The sequence below is a fragment of the Podarcis tiliguerta genome (genome assembly GCF_965153285.1).
Source record: "Podarcis tiliguerta genome assembly, chromosome: 5".
Classification (NCBI taxonomy): Eukaryota; Metazoa; Chordata; class Lepidosauria; order Squamata; family Lacertidae; genus Podarcis; species Podarcis tiliguerta.
In genome coordinates, this window is record NC_139538.1 from 57,907,790 (window position 1) to 57,929,361 (window position 21,572).

General features: G+C 42.2%; 1 protein-coding gene across 2 annotated transcripts; it reads right to left on the reverse strand.

Moving 5' to 3' along the window:
• Window positions 1–7,793: 7,793 nt before the first annotated feature.
• On the reverse strand, window positions 7,794–20,054 carry LOC310677991 (uncharacterized protein C10orf143 homolog). 2 transcript variants are annotated; one of them, XM_083441263.1, is made up of 4 exons: window positions 19,668–19,829; window positions 11,647–11,811; window positions 11,461–11,526; window positions 7,794–9,082 (listed from the first exon to the last, which is right to left on the reverse strand). In XM_083441263.1, the coding sequence occupies exons 1-4, from the start codon at window positions 19,731–19,733 to the stop codon at window positions 9,026–9,028; spliced, it is 354 nt and encodes a 117-aa protein (XP_083297389.1). In that variant the 5' UTR covers window positions 19,734–19,829; the 3' UTR covers window positions 7,794–9,025. The 2 variants fall into 2 exon arrangements, with proteins under 2 accessions (XP_083297389.1, XP_083297388.1); XM_083441262.1 differs by lacking the exon at window positions 7,794–9,082 and adding an exon at window positions 9,112–9,636 and having other exon boundaries at window positions 19,668–20,054.
• Between the last annotated feature and the right edge of the window lie 1,518 nt (window positions 20,055–21,572).

A 21,572-nucleotide genomic window follows, 5' to 3' on the forward strand; every position in this document is an offset into this window, starting at 1 on the left:
CTGCCACACAACCCATGCAGATTTCAAGAAACATTTTCACTATGCAAATAACATCTCTCCCCCCCCCCTTCATTTTTAAACTTTCAAACGGTTTGGTGATTAGTTTTGTTAAGAGCACCACAATGCTAAGTTGTAGGTCCCTGTGGTCAGAAGAAGACATTTAGAAACCTAAATGAACTTTATTTACACATTGTTAAGAACTTCAGACATTTGCGGTTCTCCCACAAATGCAGACCACGAAAATGATGACGTATTTGCAATCATACTTGGTAGCCTTTTTTATGTGGAATAATTACAGAAATAATCTGAAGCTGTGGATCAGATTATTAATGAAAAGGGTAGCCTGCAAAGTCTCCTAATACCTTTTGTAAAACAAGGCAGGAGACTGTATAATATAATGAATAGCCCTGGGCTTGAGGACTGCCAGAACTAACATCCTGAAATCTGTTGTCTCAGCTGATGAGCTCTAAAGGGAACACAGCCAGAAGGAGCAGCAACTGTACAGTCGATGGAACTGTTGAACGTCTATACCTTCCATATACTGTTTTCCTGTCATTACAATTGTGTGGAGCACAACATTTAAGTCTGTAGGATTTATGAACTGCTTCACACAACATAAAGACCGGAACTGATTTACAAGAAGAATAAAAGATGCAGGTGAAAACAAAAGTTCTAAAAACACAGTCAGGTTTCCAAGAGCTGGAGCTGCCCCAAATGCCTGGCAAAATAAAAATTCTTTGCCTGGTGCTGAAATGACGACTAAATTGGTGCCCAGTGGGCCTCCCTGGAGACAGCGTTCCTTAGGCAGGGGGCTACTACAGGAAAGACCTGTTCTGTTGTCACCACTCTCTGGACCTCCTTCAGATGCTGATCTCAGGGTCTGAACAGATACACAGTGGTTGCCATATGTTTGATGCTAAATGGAAACACCCACTAATAAGAGTTATTCAGGTAGTCAAGATGGCATTTACCTCCTTAAGACTAGGCAGATGTGGACAAACCCCATTTATTTATTTATACTCCACCTACTAACAAAAGTTATTGAGACAGCTTGAATTATATTAAAAGCACAACACAATAGTCACTACAGCCAGGCAAAGATATATGCAAGTCCCTCTCTCCTTGTTCTTTGATTTTCCAACAAATGCCATTCTGCAGCTGAATCTCTGGCTGTTGGAAGCAGCTAGTTGTTAGGCCACACAGGGCAGGATGTCCTCGCAGGTTGGCTGCTGCTGCCTCTCACAGCCCTGGGCCTGATGGCAAATGTGGGAGGTGCTGGCAGGCAGGGAGCATATATACTGCATGCCTTCCTCCCAGTTCACAAATGTTCCTCTTAATCTAACGAGAGGAAAGCATTGCCAGCTTTGCTTGCTAGATCATAAATCCTACACTGAAATCACTTTTATACAATATGGCAATTTTGCATGACTCGCGTTTGAGGGTCTGCAACAAGAAATGGTTCTGCTTGTACAGCATGGGTAGGCAAACTAAGGCCCGGAGGCCGGATCCGGCCCAATCGCCTTCTAAATCCGGCTCGCGGATGGTCCAGGAATCAGCATGTTTTTACATGAGTAGAATGTGTTATTATATTTAAAATGCATCTCTGGGTTATTTGTGGGGCTTGCCTGGTGTTTTTACATGAGTAGAATGTGTGCTTTTACTTAAAATGCATCTTGGTTATTTGCGGGGCAAAGGAATTCATTCATTCCCCCCCCCCATATAGTCCAGCCCCCCACAAGTCTGAGGGACAGTGGACCAGCCCCCTGCTCAAAACGTTTGCTGACCCCTGAACTACAGTATGTACAGGTCCCATATGTTTTGTGTGCATTTGTAAAGGGGTTGCCATGATTGTCTTGTAGGATTTATGAAACCATGCAAAGAAGTGACTTGTGCAGTCTGTGAGGATTTTGAACCCCCTTCTGTTTTCTGATCCCTTCAGAAGACAAAATGCTTCAGTGGGAATGACCAAATGATGCTATAGCCTTCTCCTTCAGACTAGAGCATGTAGCCACAGCCAGAAGATCCTTTTTATAGAGTGATGTTTTTTGTAAAGTTGTTTACGATCTCGTTTCTCTAAGTTCCGGGGTGAAGCTAGGGATGGCTGAATCTTTTAGTCTTGGTTTCTCTCAATTTCTCATTTTTTCATCCTTCTGTTCTCTACATTTCCATGTCAGTGTTTAAAAAGTCTTCATGAAAACTGATCGGCATTTTAGAATTTCTCCTAATGTACACATTTTGTATGCAATTTTGCCTAGCATCCACATTTTCAAAAAAGGAACTTCCCCTAATAAAATGCCTTTTTGTACTTTTCCCACTAATATATAGAGAACTGGGTTGCAAAATTTGGAGATGTGTGATTTTTGAAGAGTGGCTGTTTGAAAAGTGGATTTTGAATAGCAAATCTATCCTGTCTGAATACTCTCTCTTTGGCCAGGGCAACCTGCTCCGACCAGGCATCATCCAGATATTTTGGACTACAACTCCCAGCATTCCTGAAGGTTGGCCACGCTGATGGGAGTTGTAGTCTAAAACATCCCAGAGGGCACCATGTTGGGGAAGGCTTGGCTAGGGATTAAAGGCATGAGGAGCCATACTTGAACAACATGGCACTATATCTCCTATAGTACTTTGTACAGATTTGTACAGATCTGCAAAAAAGGTGTCTACGTCAGTAACACAAAGCTGTAAAACACAAAGATGCAAAACAAAAATTAAACACTGCTGTTACATAGTAACAAATTACAAATGAAATAACTGAGCAGAAGTTTCTAAAGCTGGAAACAGAAACAAACAATGCAGAAATCAATCAGTTTGGTCCCAAAGCCTTTCTGAAAAAGGAACAAAGTTATGGCACCTGGCATTCCAGAAAGTTGGCACCACAACTGAAAAGGCCCTGCTCTGAGTACACCTGTCAGACGTGAGTTGGCTAGAGCAGACTAGGGTCCTCAATGTTGAACAGAACACAGACGGGGGTTGCCAAGTCTATCTGTAGTTCCTGTGATTTTCAATATATGTCCAAAGAGTTTTACCTCACTTCAACCACCTAGCTGCAAATCATTGTTACAGACAGAGAGGTGACATGACTAAAAGAATCGAATCATCCCAAAGAAACCCAGATATCAGATTTGGTTTTTCAGATCTGTGAAATGTGGAATGCAAATGCTATAGTCCCTTTTTTTTTAATCCCTGCTTACTCTCTAATCTTATCAAATATACATCCACATATCGTAATACACACAAATAGTATTAGGGTTTGCAAAGCACATTTTCTTAGAAAATCCAATTTCACAATGTATTTTTTTCCTGCTGACATATTAGCCATTTCTTTATACATTAAAAGGTCTTACGCTACTCCAGCTGAAGGAGACAGAACTGAGCTGCATAGCAAAGGCAGGGTAAGCTAATCACATTGCATTATTATCCTTCTGCAGGAAATACTTTTTACAAGACATATACATAATGTTTTATGACATGCAGCTGGTCTTTCCTCTTATGGCACAGGGAAATGTCTTACTCACTGATACCTATCCTCATGCTGTTTATCCCTCACAGTTACTTTGTGATATCACTGTTTACATGTGAATGGAGGTGCCTCCAGGTTCATAAATCTGTATGCAGTAGTATGGGTTCTCTAACAGCAATTCATTTTAATTATGTGTGACATAAAAGGACCACCTACAGATGAGACAATACAGTTGTAAGATTTTCAAGGTTGCTACGGGGAATACTTCATAACTGAAGTATGTTTTCCCTAAGGAGTTATACTACCATTTGATTTAATTTTTAATTTTTACATTTTAATCAAAAATAGATCAAATGGTGGTGGTACCCCCTGGGAAACATACTTCAGATATGAAGCAGTTCGTGTTTCCTTTAAATATGTAAAGCTGCCATTTATGTATAACTCATGAATGACACCCTGTGTTGCAAGCAAATATCATGCGGCGTTTTCTATACTGCTCCAGTAACAATAATAGAATCACATGCAAGTATAGCCTGATTCAACAAGGAAAAGACGTGCCACTCAGACATGTCAAGACCAGATTAAATTCAACATGAAGCTGGTCCTAATTAAGGCCAGTTTCAGAGAACGCTGAAAGATGGAGACTCACACCATACAATCCAGAAGTCGTGCATCGACTGTCGCTGAGCATGTGCAGAGTATCATACTAATGAACATCTATAGTGTGCCTCCACATAATGGGGCACACTATATGGCTCATATAGTGCCCTGGAAATAATGGTTTCCAGGCACTTTTGAGACTTGACAAACACATCCTTTTAAACAACAACAAAACACAATACAGGCCTCATTCTTTATTGGGATGTTTCAAGTTACATTTGACAGTTTCAGAAGGACACATGGGGTGGGACCCGTCAGTGGAAGCCCTGCTGAAAGTCTTCCACTTGCACAATGGGGCTTTTCCTCCTCTTCTCCCCCCCTTCACCCCCCCCAACACTGGCTCTGGGGAGAAAATAAACACCCGCAGAACAGTGGTGGGGGCAGGAAGATTGTTCTACGGACAAGTTGATAGGCTTGCACAGTTGGAATGCTCAACATTGCACAAGACTGAATAGCACCCGTGGCATGTTTTAGAAATAATTCATTTCAGAAGTGCTGTAGACTACTTTGAGATTCTATATTAAGCAGTATACAAATCGTTTAATTAAATAAATGTGCTGTTAGGACTAGAGTGCTGTAATGTAGGCTCAAAAGGCCAGATATAGTATAAGAGCAAAACCCTAAACAAGTGTTTAATGCACCTTATTATTTAGATAGCATCGCTGGGTTATATGGTACTCTATAAAGATCTCAATCTAGGAAACTAGGAGTGTAGCAGGAAAGTATAGGCCTACTGTTCTATTCTCAGAACTCTTCCCCCTAAGCATTTTATCAGTTCATGGGGGTCGGAGGAGGAATGGTACTTGGACCACATCTGATACCTGTTTCCTCATTCTGTTCTTTACTTTGGTGATTGACACTATGAGACCAGCACTGCTTTATCACATAGGTGCGTGTGTGCAGAACCATAGTTCCCCTTCCAATCTTGCGCACTGTGGAAGGGCAAACTATTCATAAGTTGGAGCCAGGCTTTCTCTGCTTGGAGTAGACCTATTGAAATAAATTGAACCTACATTAGTGACTAACTATAGTCTTATTGATTTCAATGGCGTCTGCTTTAAGCATGACTAAGTCTGGATCCAATCCAATATATTCAGAATTGTCAAACTAATGTGGTTGAGATTGAATTTATTTTAGTTCCATATTCTGGGATCTTTTCTTGACCTGCTCAAGACTGGAACTATCATCATACTCTGGTTACTTAACTGATGGGCCAATGAATTTATTTAGGGTGCTGTACAACAAATAATGGGACGCGGGTGGCACTGTGGGTTAAACCACAGAGCCTAGGACTTGCCGATCAGAAGGTTGGTGGTTTGAATCTCCTTGATGGGGTGAGCTCCCGTTGCTCGGTCCCTGCTCCTGCCAACCTAGCAGTTCGAAAGCATGTCAAAGTGCAAGTAGATAAATAGGTACCGCTCCGGCAGGAAGGTAAACGGCGTTTCTGTGCGCTGTTCTGGTTCGCCAGAAGCGGCTTAGTCATGCTGGCCACATGATCCGGAAGCTGTACACCGGCTCCCTCGGCCAATAAAGCGAGATGAGCGCCGCAACCCCAGAGTCGGTCACGACTGGACCTAATGGTCAGGGGTCCCTTTACCTTTACCTACAACAAATAATTGCTGACTGTTAACACTTCTGTCCCATCCTCATGCTCCCTCCAAATGCTATTTGTCATTCATAATTGAGACTGAGCTACAAAAGGTGACCAGGATCCATTTAAAACGAGCCGGGTAACCCTTAAACCCCAGTTAAAATGCACTGACAGCTTTGTTTTCTTTACACATCTGAGTATATTGTGTGTCACGTACAAAGTGCAACTGTTCAATATCTGGGTATGATATTTGAGGCTATGATACTCTTACTGGGACACCTGGTCACAGAGGAGGTGTAGGTATAACACTTCAACAGAATGCTCCCCCACAAAAAGGGGGGAAAGGCTGGCTTATTGTAGATCTGTCAAGAGACCTTGGAATATGCTGACAAAACAAGCCTCAAAAGAAAAAGCTGAGGCCTTAAATCCTGAAGAAAGACCTTTGAGGTCAAACCACTTACCCCAGGGAATCCTGTTCAGGTCAATTCCTGGAGAAAGTGGATTGAGGAATGCAGACCAAGAAATTCTAGCCAGGAAAGAACTAAAAAAATGAAAAACAAACTTAAGGAGAAGTCTGGGAATGAAGTGGCCTTGTCATGAAACCAAAACCTCAAGTCTTGAATAGATTTGCTTGCAAGTATATTCAGATACCTGTATTTTTTTTCTACTACAGAGACTATGGGCCTTTGCAACTACTGTCTTTTGATGAAGGCATCCAGGTTTATGGAAGTGATGACAACAATATCACACTGTGGGCGATATACCATCTTTGTCAGGGAAATATCAGCATATAAGGCAGCATTCACCTAATGAACCCCATCACCAGAAGCTTCTGCTTGCGCAGTGGGACTTCCCCCACTTCTCCTCATGCCTCCTGAAATTGGACTCAGGTGTTTCTATTGGGAGAACCCCAACAGCACTACACAGGGAGGGGGAATCATTCTGTCTGATATGCCTGCACAGATGGAATGTTTGTTGAATTCCACCCATGGTAATTTAATAGAATCGTAGAATTGTAGAGTTGGAAAGGACCACAAGGGTCGCTTGCAATGTAGGAAATCTTCTGCCCAACATGAGACTCAAACCCATTACCCTGAGATTAAAAGTCTCATGCTCTACCGACTGAGCTATCCCATAATTTTTAAAATTGTGAATGCACCTCTTGTGGTTTATACTGAACCAGGGTTTCAGAAAGGTAGATTTCAGAACATACAAATACCTTCTCAAGTTACTGACAATGAAGCATCTTATGGTACCTGAGAATGGCATGAACTTTTGTGGACTAGAGTCCACTTCATTGGACCCATGAGGCATTTTTTCCTCAGTTGGCAGATGTGGATGAAGGGGAGGGAAGTAAACAGGGAAGTCAGGTGGAAATGCAAATCACATTAAAGGGCATTAAATGTATGTAGAATAAGCATAGTGAGCATGCAAAACAGCAGTCATTAATGATAACAAAAATGTCTTTGGTTATTTAATTGATCCCTGTAGTGGAACAGGAACATGATTCAAGCCAGAGGCAACAGAACTGAATTTCATGACAGGTTGTAATTCAGTAGTTGCACTTTTCACTGTTTTGTTGTTCAAGAATGGTCAATTTACAAAACCGGTTCATTAAAGAACAATGGGAGAATAGGCTTCATTTTCTTGCTAAATAATAATAATAATAATAATTTTGTTATTTATACCCTGCCCATCTGGCTGGGTTTCCCCAGCTACTCTGGGCAGCTCCCAACAGAGGACTAAAAACAATAAAACTTCAAACATTAAAAACTTCCCTAAACAGGGATTGTGTAGATTCTCTTTCCACTAGAATTTCACTATGTCTGAAAAAGTCAATAAACAAGAGGGCATAGTGGTCTCCCAAATCCCTATTTATTTCAGTGGAACATACCTCCATGAAACAGTGCATAAGTAAAGCCTTCAGTAATATGCAGTCAAACAGACAAGTGAAATTGCCTGCGGTAAGACAGGAAAGAGAAAAGTACAAACCAGATTGTGGGAGAGGGTTAATCTTAATTTTCTTAAATAATGATCTTTTTTAAAAAAGGCAAATGGAATAAAAAAACCAATGCTATCTTTTAAAACCAACATGCAATTTATTTTTTAAAAAAGTTTTCCATAAACACTGATTTACAAAATACAAAGATTTCAAAGGTGAAATAAAAAATAAAAATCTGCACTAAAAGTGGTAAGAACCTATATATTATTTTACATATATGAAAGTAGGAGAACGAGGCTTTCTATACAAAAGGATGAATAACATATACACATGTACAAAACTGATTATAAAAAAGTGATAATGTTGAAATTTCTCAAAGCAACGCTTTTATGGTTATAACACTTCCTCCCTATTTAATTTTGGGATATATAGGTATGTGTATATGTGTTTACATATATGTGTGTGTTTGTGTGTGTCTCTCTGTATAACTATTTACTCGTTTGTAGAAACCTTTGATCTAAGGTTACATTTTCAGTGCACAGTGGCCTGTGTAAATATTCTATAATCTATTAGGAAAGGGGTGTATGGGACGTTATGGGAGGGGTAGTACTTTCGGTGGGGGACACTTCGTGTTCCTTCTAGGGTGGTAGACTGTTCACATTTGGTCCTCACCCTGCACTCAGCTCTCATCTGTGGCTCCTAGAAACAGTCAGAATGTGATAGCAGCCACACACCAGAATGGCTTTGACTGGCCATTCAACTAAAGGAGGCCAGACACACCTGGTTCTATATACTAGGAGGCTTGTGCTATTGCTCATAGGAGTGGTTGCTTTGCAAGAGCTAAAACCCATGCATGTCGTTTCATAAGTAACCCTTACTGTGTTCAACTAAGGCAGTCTTAAAGAATACTCGAGCCACATATTTTGAAGCTGTCTTACTGACTGTGTTGGGACTAGTCTGAGTAAATAGAGTATCACACTTCTGGAATTCATAGGACAGAATATGTCTAGTATTGCTTCTATGAGTAACCACCCACTGGCCTATTGTATTTCCTATGTGCTTTACATGAATGAACATCGTAATTTCATTGCAAGAAATACTAAGACGGTAGCAATCTAAGGCTGTTGAAAAGTGAGGATGTATGGACTCAATTTTCAAGAAGTATCATTGACTAGGTTCAATTGGTTGCTACCAAGTAGGTCAACTATAACCTAAGGAATCACAAGATTGATTTTAAGCCTTTTCAGGCAAGATCTTCCCCAGATCTAAGATAAACTGTATGGATGTAATAATAATAATTATGAATGTAGTGGAGTGTAGAAAAAGTCTGGAATCTCAAACCAGTCCCTATGTATTTTGTTACGGAGTATCACTGCATCAATGTCCTTTGATCTTCTATAAATCCTATAATATGGCCAAAGTGTCCCTGAAATTGAAAAAAAAAAGCAAATCAGGGGTTACTATACAGATCAGCATTTGCACGATATAGAAAAAGAGAAGCCAACATTGTGCCTTACAGAAGCTGAGGACTACAACTCCCATTAGCCTCAGCTGCATAGCCAATGGTCAGAGATGATGAGATTTGTAGTCCACAACATCTGGAAGCTATCCCTGATGTAGAGAATAAGGAGTAAGCAAAACCCCTGCAAAAGTATTAGCAGCCTTGACAAGCATGGGAAGTGTTAGCTTTGATGTCCAAGTAAGACGTTGACTTTGTATTCTATGGCTGGATCTGTAGGAAGCTTCTGAGTGTGGCTGGATATGCTCATCCAATACAGCTGGCCTCCATAAGCCAAATGCTTTCTAAACTGAGCCTATACTACTTTCTTCCTGTTTGCATAAGAACAAAATAATTGCCTTGCTCGCTTAGACCAAGTCCCAGAGAGTCCAGCATTCTGTCTCCAGAGGGGTTGGCCAGATGTCTCCAAAAAGCTCATAAACCAGGCGCGGCAGCAATAGCCAACCCATACAGTTCAGCTGCTGATGGGGACAATCAGAAATAAATCGAATCACCAAAGGCAATGTTTTAGCTATTGTGACTAATAGCCATTGATTACGCGCCATAATTTGTCTAATCCTTCCTTCAGACCATCTAAGCTAATAGACATCACTTTATCATGTGGCAATTTTATAAGTTCATGAATGGCAAAACAAAAGGGGGGGGGGTGTCCATACATCCTAAGATGAGAGATGTCAGCACAGGATTCTTAAGTGGCTCCTACTTTTCAGGGAACTTTTCCCATGGGGTAGATGCATGAATACCTGTTTCAGACATTGCACAGAACCACAGAAACAGGAAACAAGAGCTTACTCGTGCGCCATTTTTCCTCTGCTTGTCAAATATCTAAAATTGCCTACAGACAACATTCAGGGCACTTTCCCTGGATCTTGCAATACTCAAGCATGAAGGGAGGCCCTTTGACTCCAGTGGCCTAGCCACATGTCATACAAGAAGCTAGTTGCAAAAAGGGTGGGAAGAAATCTTAGCGTTTGTACTGAAACAGGGTCATTTAGCTGTTACGGTAGGACCTCCAAGAACCCTGAGCTACCCAATGAGGTTATACTAAGCAAAAGTGTAAGCTAAGGCCAAGTTATGCATGATTAGGGAAAATGGCAGGCTTTGGTGTCTTTTGTGTGTATGCATGCTGCAGGTCAGCATAGTTCGACCTAGGATTCCATATCATGAAAAAGCATGTTTCATACATTACAGGAAATGCCATGAGAAGATCTATCTATCTATCTATCTATCGGTTAGAATGGAAAAAACCAGGTAAACAAATTCCTTGGATTAGCTTTAAATCAAAACATGGCTATTAAAATGGTTTGTAATCCAAAACAAGTGCCTATATCCTGACCCTCCACAAAGCAGGAGAAAACCAATTAGTTTGGTGTTGGCCAGTGTCATTGTGAATGATCCACCTCCCTGTGTCCTTTCCTTCAGGAGAGGGGACTTCCCACCAGGAAAAAAAAACAACAACTAATCACATCAGTTTCCATGGGGGAGAAGACCCACCCAGAGGGCTTTTGTGGAATGCCTTCAAAAAGGTCAACCCTTTTTTTGAGCTGTGGACATGGATGCTACTGCACCCCTAAAGCCAACTGATTTCGTTAAATTCCACCAACAAAGGACTCCCATCTGCAAAAGCCTTCCATTCCCTTCCGTAAATAGGATAAGGCTTCACTGGCAAAGAATTGCATGCACAGAGCTGCTGCCTAAACTGAACTGAGTGAGGAAGTCTGCAAGCCCATTACAAAGCACTTGGGGGTCTGGAATGGAGTTGTATTGTCATTGTTGGGGCAGAAATAACTTTGCATAATTAAAAAAAGACCCAACAACCTTCTGAGACTGAACTAAACTGCTTGGAAATGTTTAAAAGAAGTGTGCCAAATGTCTATCTATAGCTTCTCCCCCCCCCCCGCAATTTTGTGGAATTGTACTTCTAAAACTCTGTCCATAAATATTAAAATGTCTCTTAATTGGACATACTCCTGGAATACAATAATCTACACCTTTTTAACTTGAATTGAGATTCATTTACGTGACTAAACTCTGCTTTCTAGAATGCATTTGAAAAATGAGCCTGAAGTCCCTATATTTTCCAATCTGATGCAGGAAACGTATTAGTTTTGCACTCTGCTGGCATATGGAGAAAAAGCTAAATCAATCTGCCTCTTTTATTTACATGCTTTATCCCGGAGAAATGTAATTGCAGGGTTTTTTTTTTTATTAACTTTGTTTTATGGCTCTAATATTTAAGAACAAGCCTATCTTTTATGTCATAGTAAGAAGGTTAATATACTTACAGGTTCTCCAGCAATACATCTTGGGCAAGGCTGGGCTGTAGTTCTGGTTTCATTATCCGGAAATATCTGATTAACAAGCACACATACACAAAATTCTGAAAAAAGCAGCCACTGGTTGACATTTTTATTATGAAATATATTAACATCTTCTGCTAAAAGCATGGATTTGGGCTACATAAAACATACCACGGAATTTGGCTTTTCTTTCATAATCTGAGGACTAAAAAAATCAGCGGGATCTTTCTGCTTCAAATCCTGCTCCATATCCCAGTAATCCATAGCACACTTGCTTTGTGGGTGGCAAGCACTGATCACTTGTGGAATAGTCTCTGAACTTCTACATGCTCGTTTCTAGAAGGGGGAGGAAAAGAAAAAGAAATTAAGTGCAAAGTTTCCACCACATCCCACTCCTCTGCTTTGCACACAGAAGGTCCCTGGCACCTCTGCATAGGGCTGGGAGAGACCCTTGCTTCAAACTCTGGAGAGTACTGCTGTCAGTCAGTGCAGACAGTACAGAGTTAGACATTATACCAATAGTCTGACATGGTATAAAGCAGCTTTCTTCATTCCTATTACAAACACACACATGTGCCATAGAATTCAAACAGCAATATGATAAAATAGAATAAAATAGAAATCAAGGTGAGTATTTAATCGACAGTCACAGTGTGGACCACCCGGACAAAGCTCATGCATTACTGGTGGAAACCCTATACTAGAGGGATTTCCTAGGTATGCTGAAGAATATCAGTTTATAACATTTTTTTTAAAGACCTATCTATCTATCTATCTATCTATCTATCTATCTCTATCCATCCATCCATCCATCCATCCATCCATCTCAGTTGGTTAGAGCAGGCATAGGCAAACTTGGCCCTCCAGATATTTTGAGACTACAATTCCCATCATCCCTGACCACTGGTCCTGTTAGCTAGGGAGGATGGGAGTTGTAGTCCCAAAACAGCTGGAGGGCTGAGTTTGCCTATGCCTGGGTAAGAGCATGTTGCTTATAGCACCAGGGTTGCAGGTTCTATCCCTGTATGGGATGGCTGCATATTCCTGTATTGCAGGTGGTTGGAGTAGATGATTCTTAGGGTCCAACTCTACAATCCTATGATTCTATAGTGAAAGACCTGTGCTCAGTGTGTTTCAGGACCCGTGGGGTGTATAGGGCAGTGGAGCCACAGGATGTTGAATGTGTCAGTGGTTGTGGTCCGAGAAATAGAAAGGGGGAAGAAGACCTGCATGCAATTCAAACATCCTATATGTACTATCCTTAGCAGGTGGCTATGATTTTCAACCACCCCCAGACCTGACCCCTTTTAATGTTTTTAGTGCAAAGGTTTCTGGAGGGTGGGAGAGTTTTTAACAGCTGTCCTTTCCTTTGAACCTCTGAATCTTCAGATGAGTAGAGCCCTCAGCACTTGTATTAGGCAGTGAAAATCCACTACAATATGCTCACTTGCAGAAAGCAAATTTAAAGTGGATCAATGCAAGAAGAATTTCCAAGGAGAAAGGCTGAAACAAGAGCACTGCTGAAAAAGAAACAAGATATAGCTAAAGGAAGTGAATCAGAAACAAAATATGCATTATGTTATGAATGTGCAAAATGCCTTCCACCGGGAAAACATCCACCTCTTTTGTTACTGCAGAATTTGTCCTTTATTAAAATCTATGGCGTGCAAGTACAAGTGGCATTAACTAGAGATATGCAGGGGACAAAGGATAAAAGGAAAAAGTGAATTGGTGCTGTGCATTAGATGAAATTTTGCTTATAAAAAATGAAACCAGACTATTGCTTTGGATTGGGAGGTACTTAGTATCAGGGACAGAAATTTAGCATACAGAGTAGTTGTCTAAGAATCTTATACCAATGCAAGCAGAACCTACAGAGGTTTCTACAGAGAATTCCAAATTATTCTGAAATTCAATGCCATTGGAAAACATCTCGTGGAATTGCAACAACAGACCAGCATAGAATTCTGATGGCGGATGCTGCATTAATAACACAGTACCTAGCACGTCCATGGCAAAGCCCTACAGGGTCATATAGCTTTGGAGACCACCTCAGGTTATTGAATTTCATCAGAATGGTGCATAAGTGCACCAGACCTGTTCTAACAGGGCTAAAAAGTCTAAATAAGCCAAGAATATACCTGATAAGGGCTTGGAACAAGATAATTACAACAGTGTCCCACTTTTTAAAAAGTACTGTAAAGTGTAAATCCAAGGATATACACACACTTTCTTCTTTGGAAACCCGAGTAGGCAGAGCATTTTTATTTTATCATATGCAAACAAACAGAGGCAGGTATACAATGTCTGAAAAGTTCTATACGGATTAATCCATATCTTCATTTGGTCACAAATGTCCGATAGGCAAGTACAAAAAGCCCCTGGCGAATTCTGAACGCTGCTCCCCAGTACTTTGGGCTCACCCACTGGGATATGCAGCAGCTTAGTGTTTTCTCAAGGGTCTATCAAGTGTTTAGTGGCACTTGTCTGGAAGCAGTAACCATTGTTTCAACAATGGTTGAAATTGTGACCTATTAAACATAGCTTTATACTTTTAGGTAGGAATATGCCCTTTTCTTTAATTGCATTGTGAATTCTGACGTATACAAAATAGCTTAGAAGTACAGTAGTGTGTTTATATGTGTGTGTGTGTGTGTGTGTGTGTGTGTGTGTGTGTGTAACAAAAAGAGAGGTATAGAACAGTCAGAATCCAGCCTTCAACTGTTTGCCTTCAAGAAAAGTGGTTTCATGTGTTTCTTGTTTTTGAACTATATTTATTGTAAAGCCTGACAAGAGCTGGTTACTATTTGTGCACAGCGACAAATAGAAATGAGATTACATTACATTACTTTTCCATGTACAGATTGTGATGAGACATAGCTTGAAAACAGGAGTTCACGGAATGTATTTTCTCCTCCTCCTCCTCATATATGGTGTTTCTCTGATGCACAAGGTCTGTAGGTAACTAGTTGGGGTTTTGCTTTCACTTGCACAAACATGAGCAACCCACAGAACCTCTACAAGTAGGCCCTGTTTAGGTTCCCTACAGCTAGTACCTTGGCAGAAGTATAAAGAATGAGAAAAAGACAATCTGTTCCAACACCCTCTTTGAAAAGGCACAGATGCAGTCAAGCAAAGCAGTTACAGCTCCCATCACTGAAAACAGTAAGATTCTAGGAACGTCCTCAGAAAGCACATTTAGAGGGCAATCGGCGACACACTCCGGGTGAATCAAGCAAACTGGCTTTACATGACAGCACACAACCTAAGTGAATCTTAACCAGCCTGTGTAAGTTAGAAGTGGCAAACACTCTACAGAACAAATGTGAAAGTCTAAACTAGCATTAACATAGAAGTTTCTTGCATGACCTTTGTGTTTACATGTAGTACTGTAGATAAAAGTATCAAGCATTTATTGCACTCATTAGCATACTGGCAAACCTGAATGAACACACAGCCAGATGATTCAGACATTTATCTTACAGGCCAGGAAATTGTCTGACTGACCACCCCTGTACAACACATGTAGAATATACTTTAGGGTATAATTTGCACTGAATATATCTGATGTGCATCATAGAAATTGGTTGTAGAGATGTTGGTTATTTGCTCATTAACCTTTATTACCATTATTGGGGGCAATCCACTCAGATGGGTGGGGTATAAATTATTATTATTACAAAACTGATGGTTGCCTTTTAGCTCTAGGCAGTTTCCAAGGGGGGGGGGATTACGTGACCTGGGTATGTTACTGGAGCTTGTCTGTGTGTCTACAAATTTGATAGTTTTAACAAGGTATTGTTTATTTGGTATTGTTTCTCAATCATCTCTTGTTTCTCTTGACCTAGGGATCTAGATTCAGTAACAGATTGCTGACAGCATCATAGTAATGCCCCCTTGTTTTAAATGCCAGACAGTGCTTTATATTGCTGCACACTAAGGGTGCATACTAAGACCAAACACTCATCTAATGGTGGTTTGTAATTCATTCATTCATTCAGCTGTCCGTCCTATTGTGGATGCTTCCACGAACCCCATCATCTTTGTCCCCAGCCTGATTTTTTTTGGTTTGGCTACTTCTGCATGGAATATACAGCTTGACTCAAGGGATAGGCTAGGCTAGGTAGCCTGCACTCGCACTCTGGAACGGCTGCATTACCATATGGCTGGAAGCACTTTCTTTGCTAAGTATATCAGTGGGATAAAAATTAAAGGAGACACCAATTACCAACTCTGATCTCAAAAGCTGCAGATAAGACCAATCACCCCTTAAGGGTGATATTAAAACTCACTCTACTGAATATAAAGCATTAAAGAAGATGGCCTTTAGACAGACACTGAAAATGAGGGTGGCATTAGCCTGCATTATTCCGATCAGCATAGCCAACAAATCCAATCCTCCGAAGAAATGCTATTAGTGTCACCAAAAAAGAAAAAGGGGAGGGGGGGGGGGGCTTTGTGCAAAGTCCCTGAAGGAAAAGAAGCAACTAATGTCATTAATGCGTTAACAGCCTCTGGTCACTTAACAGAGTGGTTTTAATAGGCTCTAGAGGGGAAACACGTCCAGCCCTTTTCAGCCAAAGGGAAGGTTAGAGCTGTGTGTGGGTTTTGAAGATAGTGGGTTGAAATCCTTGGGGATTTGCCTGCCTTGTTGTATATTTGCAAATGTCCTTTTAATAAAGCAAATGATGGCTAACTACAATTAAGTACCAAAGGTGGCTCTTTTAACAAGCACATGCCATTGCACTGATAGGTTTAATTACACTATAAAGCTCACCGGAAAACACTTCAGGAAAAAGATATAGGGGCATCAAGCTTTGCAAAATTAGTGTATAACAAATCACTGGTGATTTCAGTTTCCTGTCATGAGTATGCTGCTGCATTTAAATTCCGAGTCTCTTTAAGAAACTGGATTTTTGCTCACTAAGAAATTTTAAAAGCTCTTTGTGTTAAGAACTTTCCCTTGAACTATTTCCACACAGGCAAAAATAAAAAAATAAAAAAATCCTTGTCTGTAAAATATTTGAAGGACCAGGCTCAGTCATGTTTAACTATTAACACTAGAGGGCAAAACAAAATCTTAGTATTTGGTAAAGTAACCCTCAGAAGCGGGAAACAAATTAATATTTTAAAATACAAAGTGCAGGTGTTAGAAATTTCTTTGCTTACAAAGCACACTGAAGTCACCTGCAGTATGGTTTCTGGGGATGTTATTTAGTTTAGTCCCAATGTATTTATTTATATTTTTTAGGTTTGTGAAGAAGTAGGTTGGTATAGAGCAGGGGAGGGGAACTTGTTGCTGGGCTGATGTTGCTGAAATGCACCTTGGACTCTCAGCCATCCTGGTTGGGGCTAATGGCAGGTTTAGTCCAAGAGCATCTGAAGGGCCACAGGTTCCCCATCCATGGGATGCAAATCACTTAAGGGAACCACATTGCCTACTCCTGTCATAGTTGAGTATTTCAAATTCCCAGGTACCAGTAGGTAAGGTGCCCAGGCAACTGGTTGTTATTATTTTTTTCAAGCTCCAAGCAACGCTTTCTCTTCAGTGCACACGACATCCACCTTTTCCTCCTTTGGAAGTGACAATGTGTTATGTCAGCTGCATCTACAACTTATAACTGGGTAATGGTTTCTGACATTTATGTATCGCGAAGTGGCTACATATTTCTCCATTCTCACGTCCCTGACAGCTCATGAAATTTCCTTGTCAGAATCTGCTACTTCCTTGCAAGGGTGGAAAGGTGTGATGAATGAGGAGACCCTCTAGGAAGGTGACGTAGGAGAATCACTTGAAGGTTTGAAGAGGCAGTAAAAGTATAGGCCTAAGAACACCAGAAGTGGTGCATGAAGCAAAAGGCTTATGATCCAGAGTATCTTTGTTCAGGTCTTTGGTTTTATGGTTTGGTCTTTTAAAAGGATAACACTGAGTTCATGTAAGCCAAAAGAAGAAGAAACCCCAGGAAGTTGGTTGTAACTGCTAGCAGTCACCTACCAGTTTTTTAACCACCCTATTACCAAGTGCAGATATGGAAGGCAGAGAATGAGAGAGCTAGATGGTTTCCAGAGGGATAGCCATGTTAGTCTGTTTCAGAAAAGAACCCAAACCAACTCAAACAGGCTTATAGCACTTTAGTGCATGGGAACATTTTAATACAGTGGTACCTCTGGTTAAGTACTTAATTTGTTCCGGAGGTCCGTTCTTAACCTGAAGCACCACCTTAGCTAATGGGGCCTCCTGCTGCCGCCGTAGCACGATTTCTGTTCTCATCCTGAAGCAAAGTTCTTAACCTGAAGCACTATTTCTGGGTTAGTGGAGTCTGTAACCTGAAGCGTCTGTAACCTGAAGCATATGTAACCCAAGGTACCACTGTACCTTGCTTGTCCACAACACCTTTCAGAACAGAAAGGGCTCAGGGTTGCCGATGTGCACTTACCCCATGCTGCCAGGCAATATCCTTGGCAGTGGAGAGCAAAGCACAGGTGCAAACATGGGCAAGCTATGGCGGGAGATTTGGGTAGTTCAAATCTGCTTGGTGCCTTCCAGCCCAGCAAAAACACCTGTCAGTCCCAAGTCCAACTTAAGAAACAAGTCCATCTTTCAGCTCTGAGCCTAAAGGTAAAGGGACCCCTGACCATTAGGTCCAGTCGTGACCGACTCTGGGGTTGCGGTGCTCATCTCGCTTTATTGGCCGAGGGAGCCGGCGTACAGCTTCTGGGTCATGTGGCCAGCATGACTAAGCCACTTCTGGCGAACCAGAGCAGCACATGGAAACACCGTTTACCTTCCCACCGGAGCGGTACCTATTTATCTACTTGCACTTTGACGTGCTTTCAAACTGCCAGGTTGGCAGGAGCAGGGACCGAGTAATGGCGCTCACCCCATCGCGGGGATTCAGACCGCTGATCTTCTGATCAGCAACTCCTAGGCTCTGTGGTTTAACCCACAGCGCCATCAGCATCCCTAGCTCAGGGCAAAAAGTTGGCTTAGCATGCTCACCTGCTACCTAAGCCAGCTCCAGGCTTTTGGGGTCATAGACTAAGGTGCCTTTAGCTGCCCTTTAACTCCTTTCCAGAGTGCCAGGGTCTCCTTCCTTCCTTTCCCTCTCCCACTGAGCCTAAATCTGCCCAGCTGCCCAGGATGAGGACACAAGAAGCTGCTTCTCCATCTCTTCACTCTTGTCACTGCTTGGATGTTCAGAGGAGGCAGGTGAACAGGCAGGAGGCGGTGGGGGTTAACAGTTGGTCACCTGCATGAATACTGGCCTCTGCAGGTGCCCAGTGGTGTCCACTCACAGCTTTGGCCTTTGGGGCTGAAAGGTACAGAACGCAAGAGCCCCACTAACTTCAGCTTCAAATACAATATGGGAAATGGGCCAAGGCAGGAATTCTCAGATCTTCTGCTCTGAGGACTCTCTTGAGACACCTGAAAATTACTGAGGCCCACCAGTCACAAAACAGTTGCAGATGGAGCCGGAGTTCGGCGTAATTAGCTGGCAAGTACTGAAATAATTTTTCTACTGTTATCTAACCCACTTTTGGAAATGGGAAACTTAAAAGGAGAGCGAGAGAACGAGCGTGCGCGCGCGCGCGCGCCAAGACATTTACGTTCGGAAAATACTGTACACAAATGCTACAGATTTGGAGGTTGTGAAAAAGTTGCAAAGTATTCCTACTCATTAGAGCTCCGCCCGTTCTTTCAGACAATACTAACTCGCCTGGACCTTGTAGCGAGCGAGCGTGTGTGCGCGCGCCTTGAAATGCAAGGCTGGCACATTAACTTGCGAAGTCCTGTAAGGGCTTAAGCGGCTCCTTTTGCTTGCTTAGAATTGCAACAAGCAGCCTTGCTCTTTCCATGAAGTTTGCTTTCTCTCCCCTCCGCCCTGCCCGGTTTTCCTACCCTCTTTAGCTCTTGCTTTGAGAGGCTCGCAATGAAAATAATACGCGCGCTCTCTGCCTGTATCACTTTCGCTTTCCAAGTTGTCTTGGAAAGCCGGCCGCAAAACCTGCATTCAGGAGAGGGGCTGCGGAGGCGGAGGAGAACCGGAGAGCAGCACAGGGGTAGTGGGGGGGGGGGGGCCTCGTTGCTTTAGCGGATGTTACAGCGCATGCTCAAGCCTACACGTATCAGGCCGGGCAGCAGCAGCGGCTCTTGTTGCGCGCAGCCTGCTAGCGCTGAGCGGGGGACTTACGCGCTCCGGCTCGTGCATGCTCAGCTCCGCGGGCCTCGATCTCCGCCGATCCGCCACCAGGTTCATGGTGACAGTCCGTTTCTCTCACTGCGCGCTCGGTCCCTCCGCGCCGCTTCTCGTGGGGCTGCGCGCCTGGCGCTCCACCCCTTTCCTTTTCGTAGCCAATCCTCCTAATCTGGCCGGCGAAGGATAGAGCGGCCTCCGCGCGTGTCTTTCTCCTTGCAAGGCCCGGCTGATAGAGCCCAGAGCTGTTTGGTGCAAGTTTACGATGCCCAGATGTAACGATACCAGGAAGTAATGCAGTGCTCGATCCGTGAGAAAAATACAAGCAGGGCTCAGGGATTTTGCAGCGAATCCGGTTATTATTATTCCCCCCCCCGCCCCCAGATTTTTTAAACGACCTTTTTTTTAGTTACTGGAAAAAACATCTAACCCCTCCTTTCAAATTCAGTGAGGCGAGGTAGTCGGAGCACACCGTTCTTTGAAAGGATGCTTTGGCAGAAACTTCCTAGTCGTTCTGGTAATCACTCGCAAATTAACCTGCTGTCAAAGATTTTGAGTCTATAGCAGCAGAAATGGTTTGTTTCTGCACTGAAATAACCACCTCTCTTGGAAAGTTTCATTAATTTTATAAACTATTTCAGCACAACCCATATCCGTTTTACAAAGGTAGATTGGGACTTCTTGGCACAAGAAGATTCCCTGAAGGAGATGAGCTTTGTCATGTGTGGTCCAAAGCTGTTTATTTCTTACCATTGTAAGCATGGAGTGCATTCAATGAACATCCAGTTTGTGTTTTCCTTCTAATGCATCAACCTCTGAGATGGAATGATGAGGAGCATCAGCTCTTGGGTCATGTGGAAAAGAGTGTTATATGTGCTAATATCAGTCTTAAATTACCTGCCCTGTCATAGTAACCCAGACGGATAATAATTATTAAAATAATACTCTCTTATCTAGATGGTGGTGATGATAATTTGTTAAGATTGTATACCGCCATTCATCTGTAGATCTCTGGGTGGCTCCACAGCACAACAATACAAGATAAAAACACAAGGTCCATGCAGATTCCAAGTAGGTTTTGATCCACCTCCTCATAGGAACTTGTGAACTTGGAGGTCCTGGAAATAAGCCTCTTGTAGTTTTTAGGAACTTTTGTGGACTTACTGAAAATGCCGGCTTAGAACTGAAAATACCAGGAGTTCTAGGCAAGACATATAGGCCTATGATGGAGAGGTAGGTCTTCATACCATCTTTGATGTCTGCATTCTCTTAGAGAACATTCTGCCCAACAACTAGTAGTACACTGGTACCTTGGGTTACAGACGCTTCAGGTTACAGACTCTGCTAATCCAGAAATAGTACCAGTTAAGAACTTTGCTTCAGGATGAGAACAGAAATCGCGCGGTGGTGGTGCGACAGCAGCAGGAGGCCCCATTAGCTAAAGTGGTACCTCAGGTTAAGAACAGTTTCAGGTTAAGAACGGACCTCCAGAACGAATTAAGTTCTTAACCTGAGGTACCACTGTAGTTGGTTTCCATTGACTTTTCTCCTTGGTGCCCCAACCAAAATTAATCTTCAGCTTGTTAATATACCATAAAAATAGTCTAGATTTTCTTTATTCTTGTTTTATAACTACCAAGGAACCTGTGTGTTTTGCCTAAGTATGGAGACAGGTATGGGTAACTAAATTTTACATTTTCAAAAAGGTGGTTCAATCATTGCTTCTTCTTTGCCATAGACCCAGATGCAACCCCAAACCAGCATAACAGGTAGGAGAGTCTCATTTGAATGTCTGCTACCTTGTAGCATTTCCCATCTTAAGACTGTCTAAATGAAGACTCCATAGCTTCAGCATTAGCCAGTTCCTCCCCCTCTTGCCTTGTTTACCAAAGCCTGATGAAG

What these genes read in the sequence shown, in the direction of transcription:
- LOC310677991 (XM_083441262.1), bottom strand. Translation starts at nt 19,733, where the DNA reads ATGAACCTGGTGGCGGATCGGCGGAGATCGAGGCCCGCGGAGCTGAGC. An exon ending in GCATGCACGAGCCGGAGCGC is followed by an intron (nt 11,812 to 19,667) that starts GTAAGTCCCCCG and finishes TCCCCCTTCTAG; the next exon opens with AAACGAGCATGTAGAAGTTC. An exon ending in GATGTATTGCTGGAGAACCT is followed by an intron (nt 9,637 to 11,460) that starts GTAAGTATATTA and finishes TGTCCCCATCAG; the next exon opens with CAGCTGAACTGTATGGGTTG.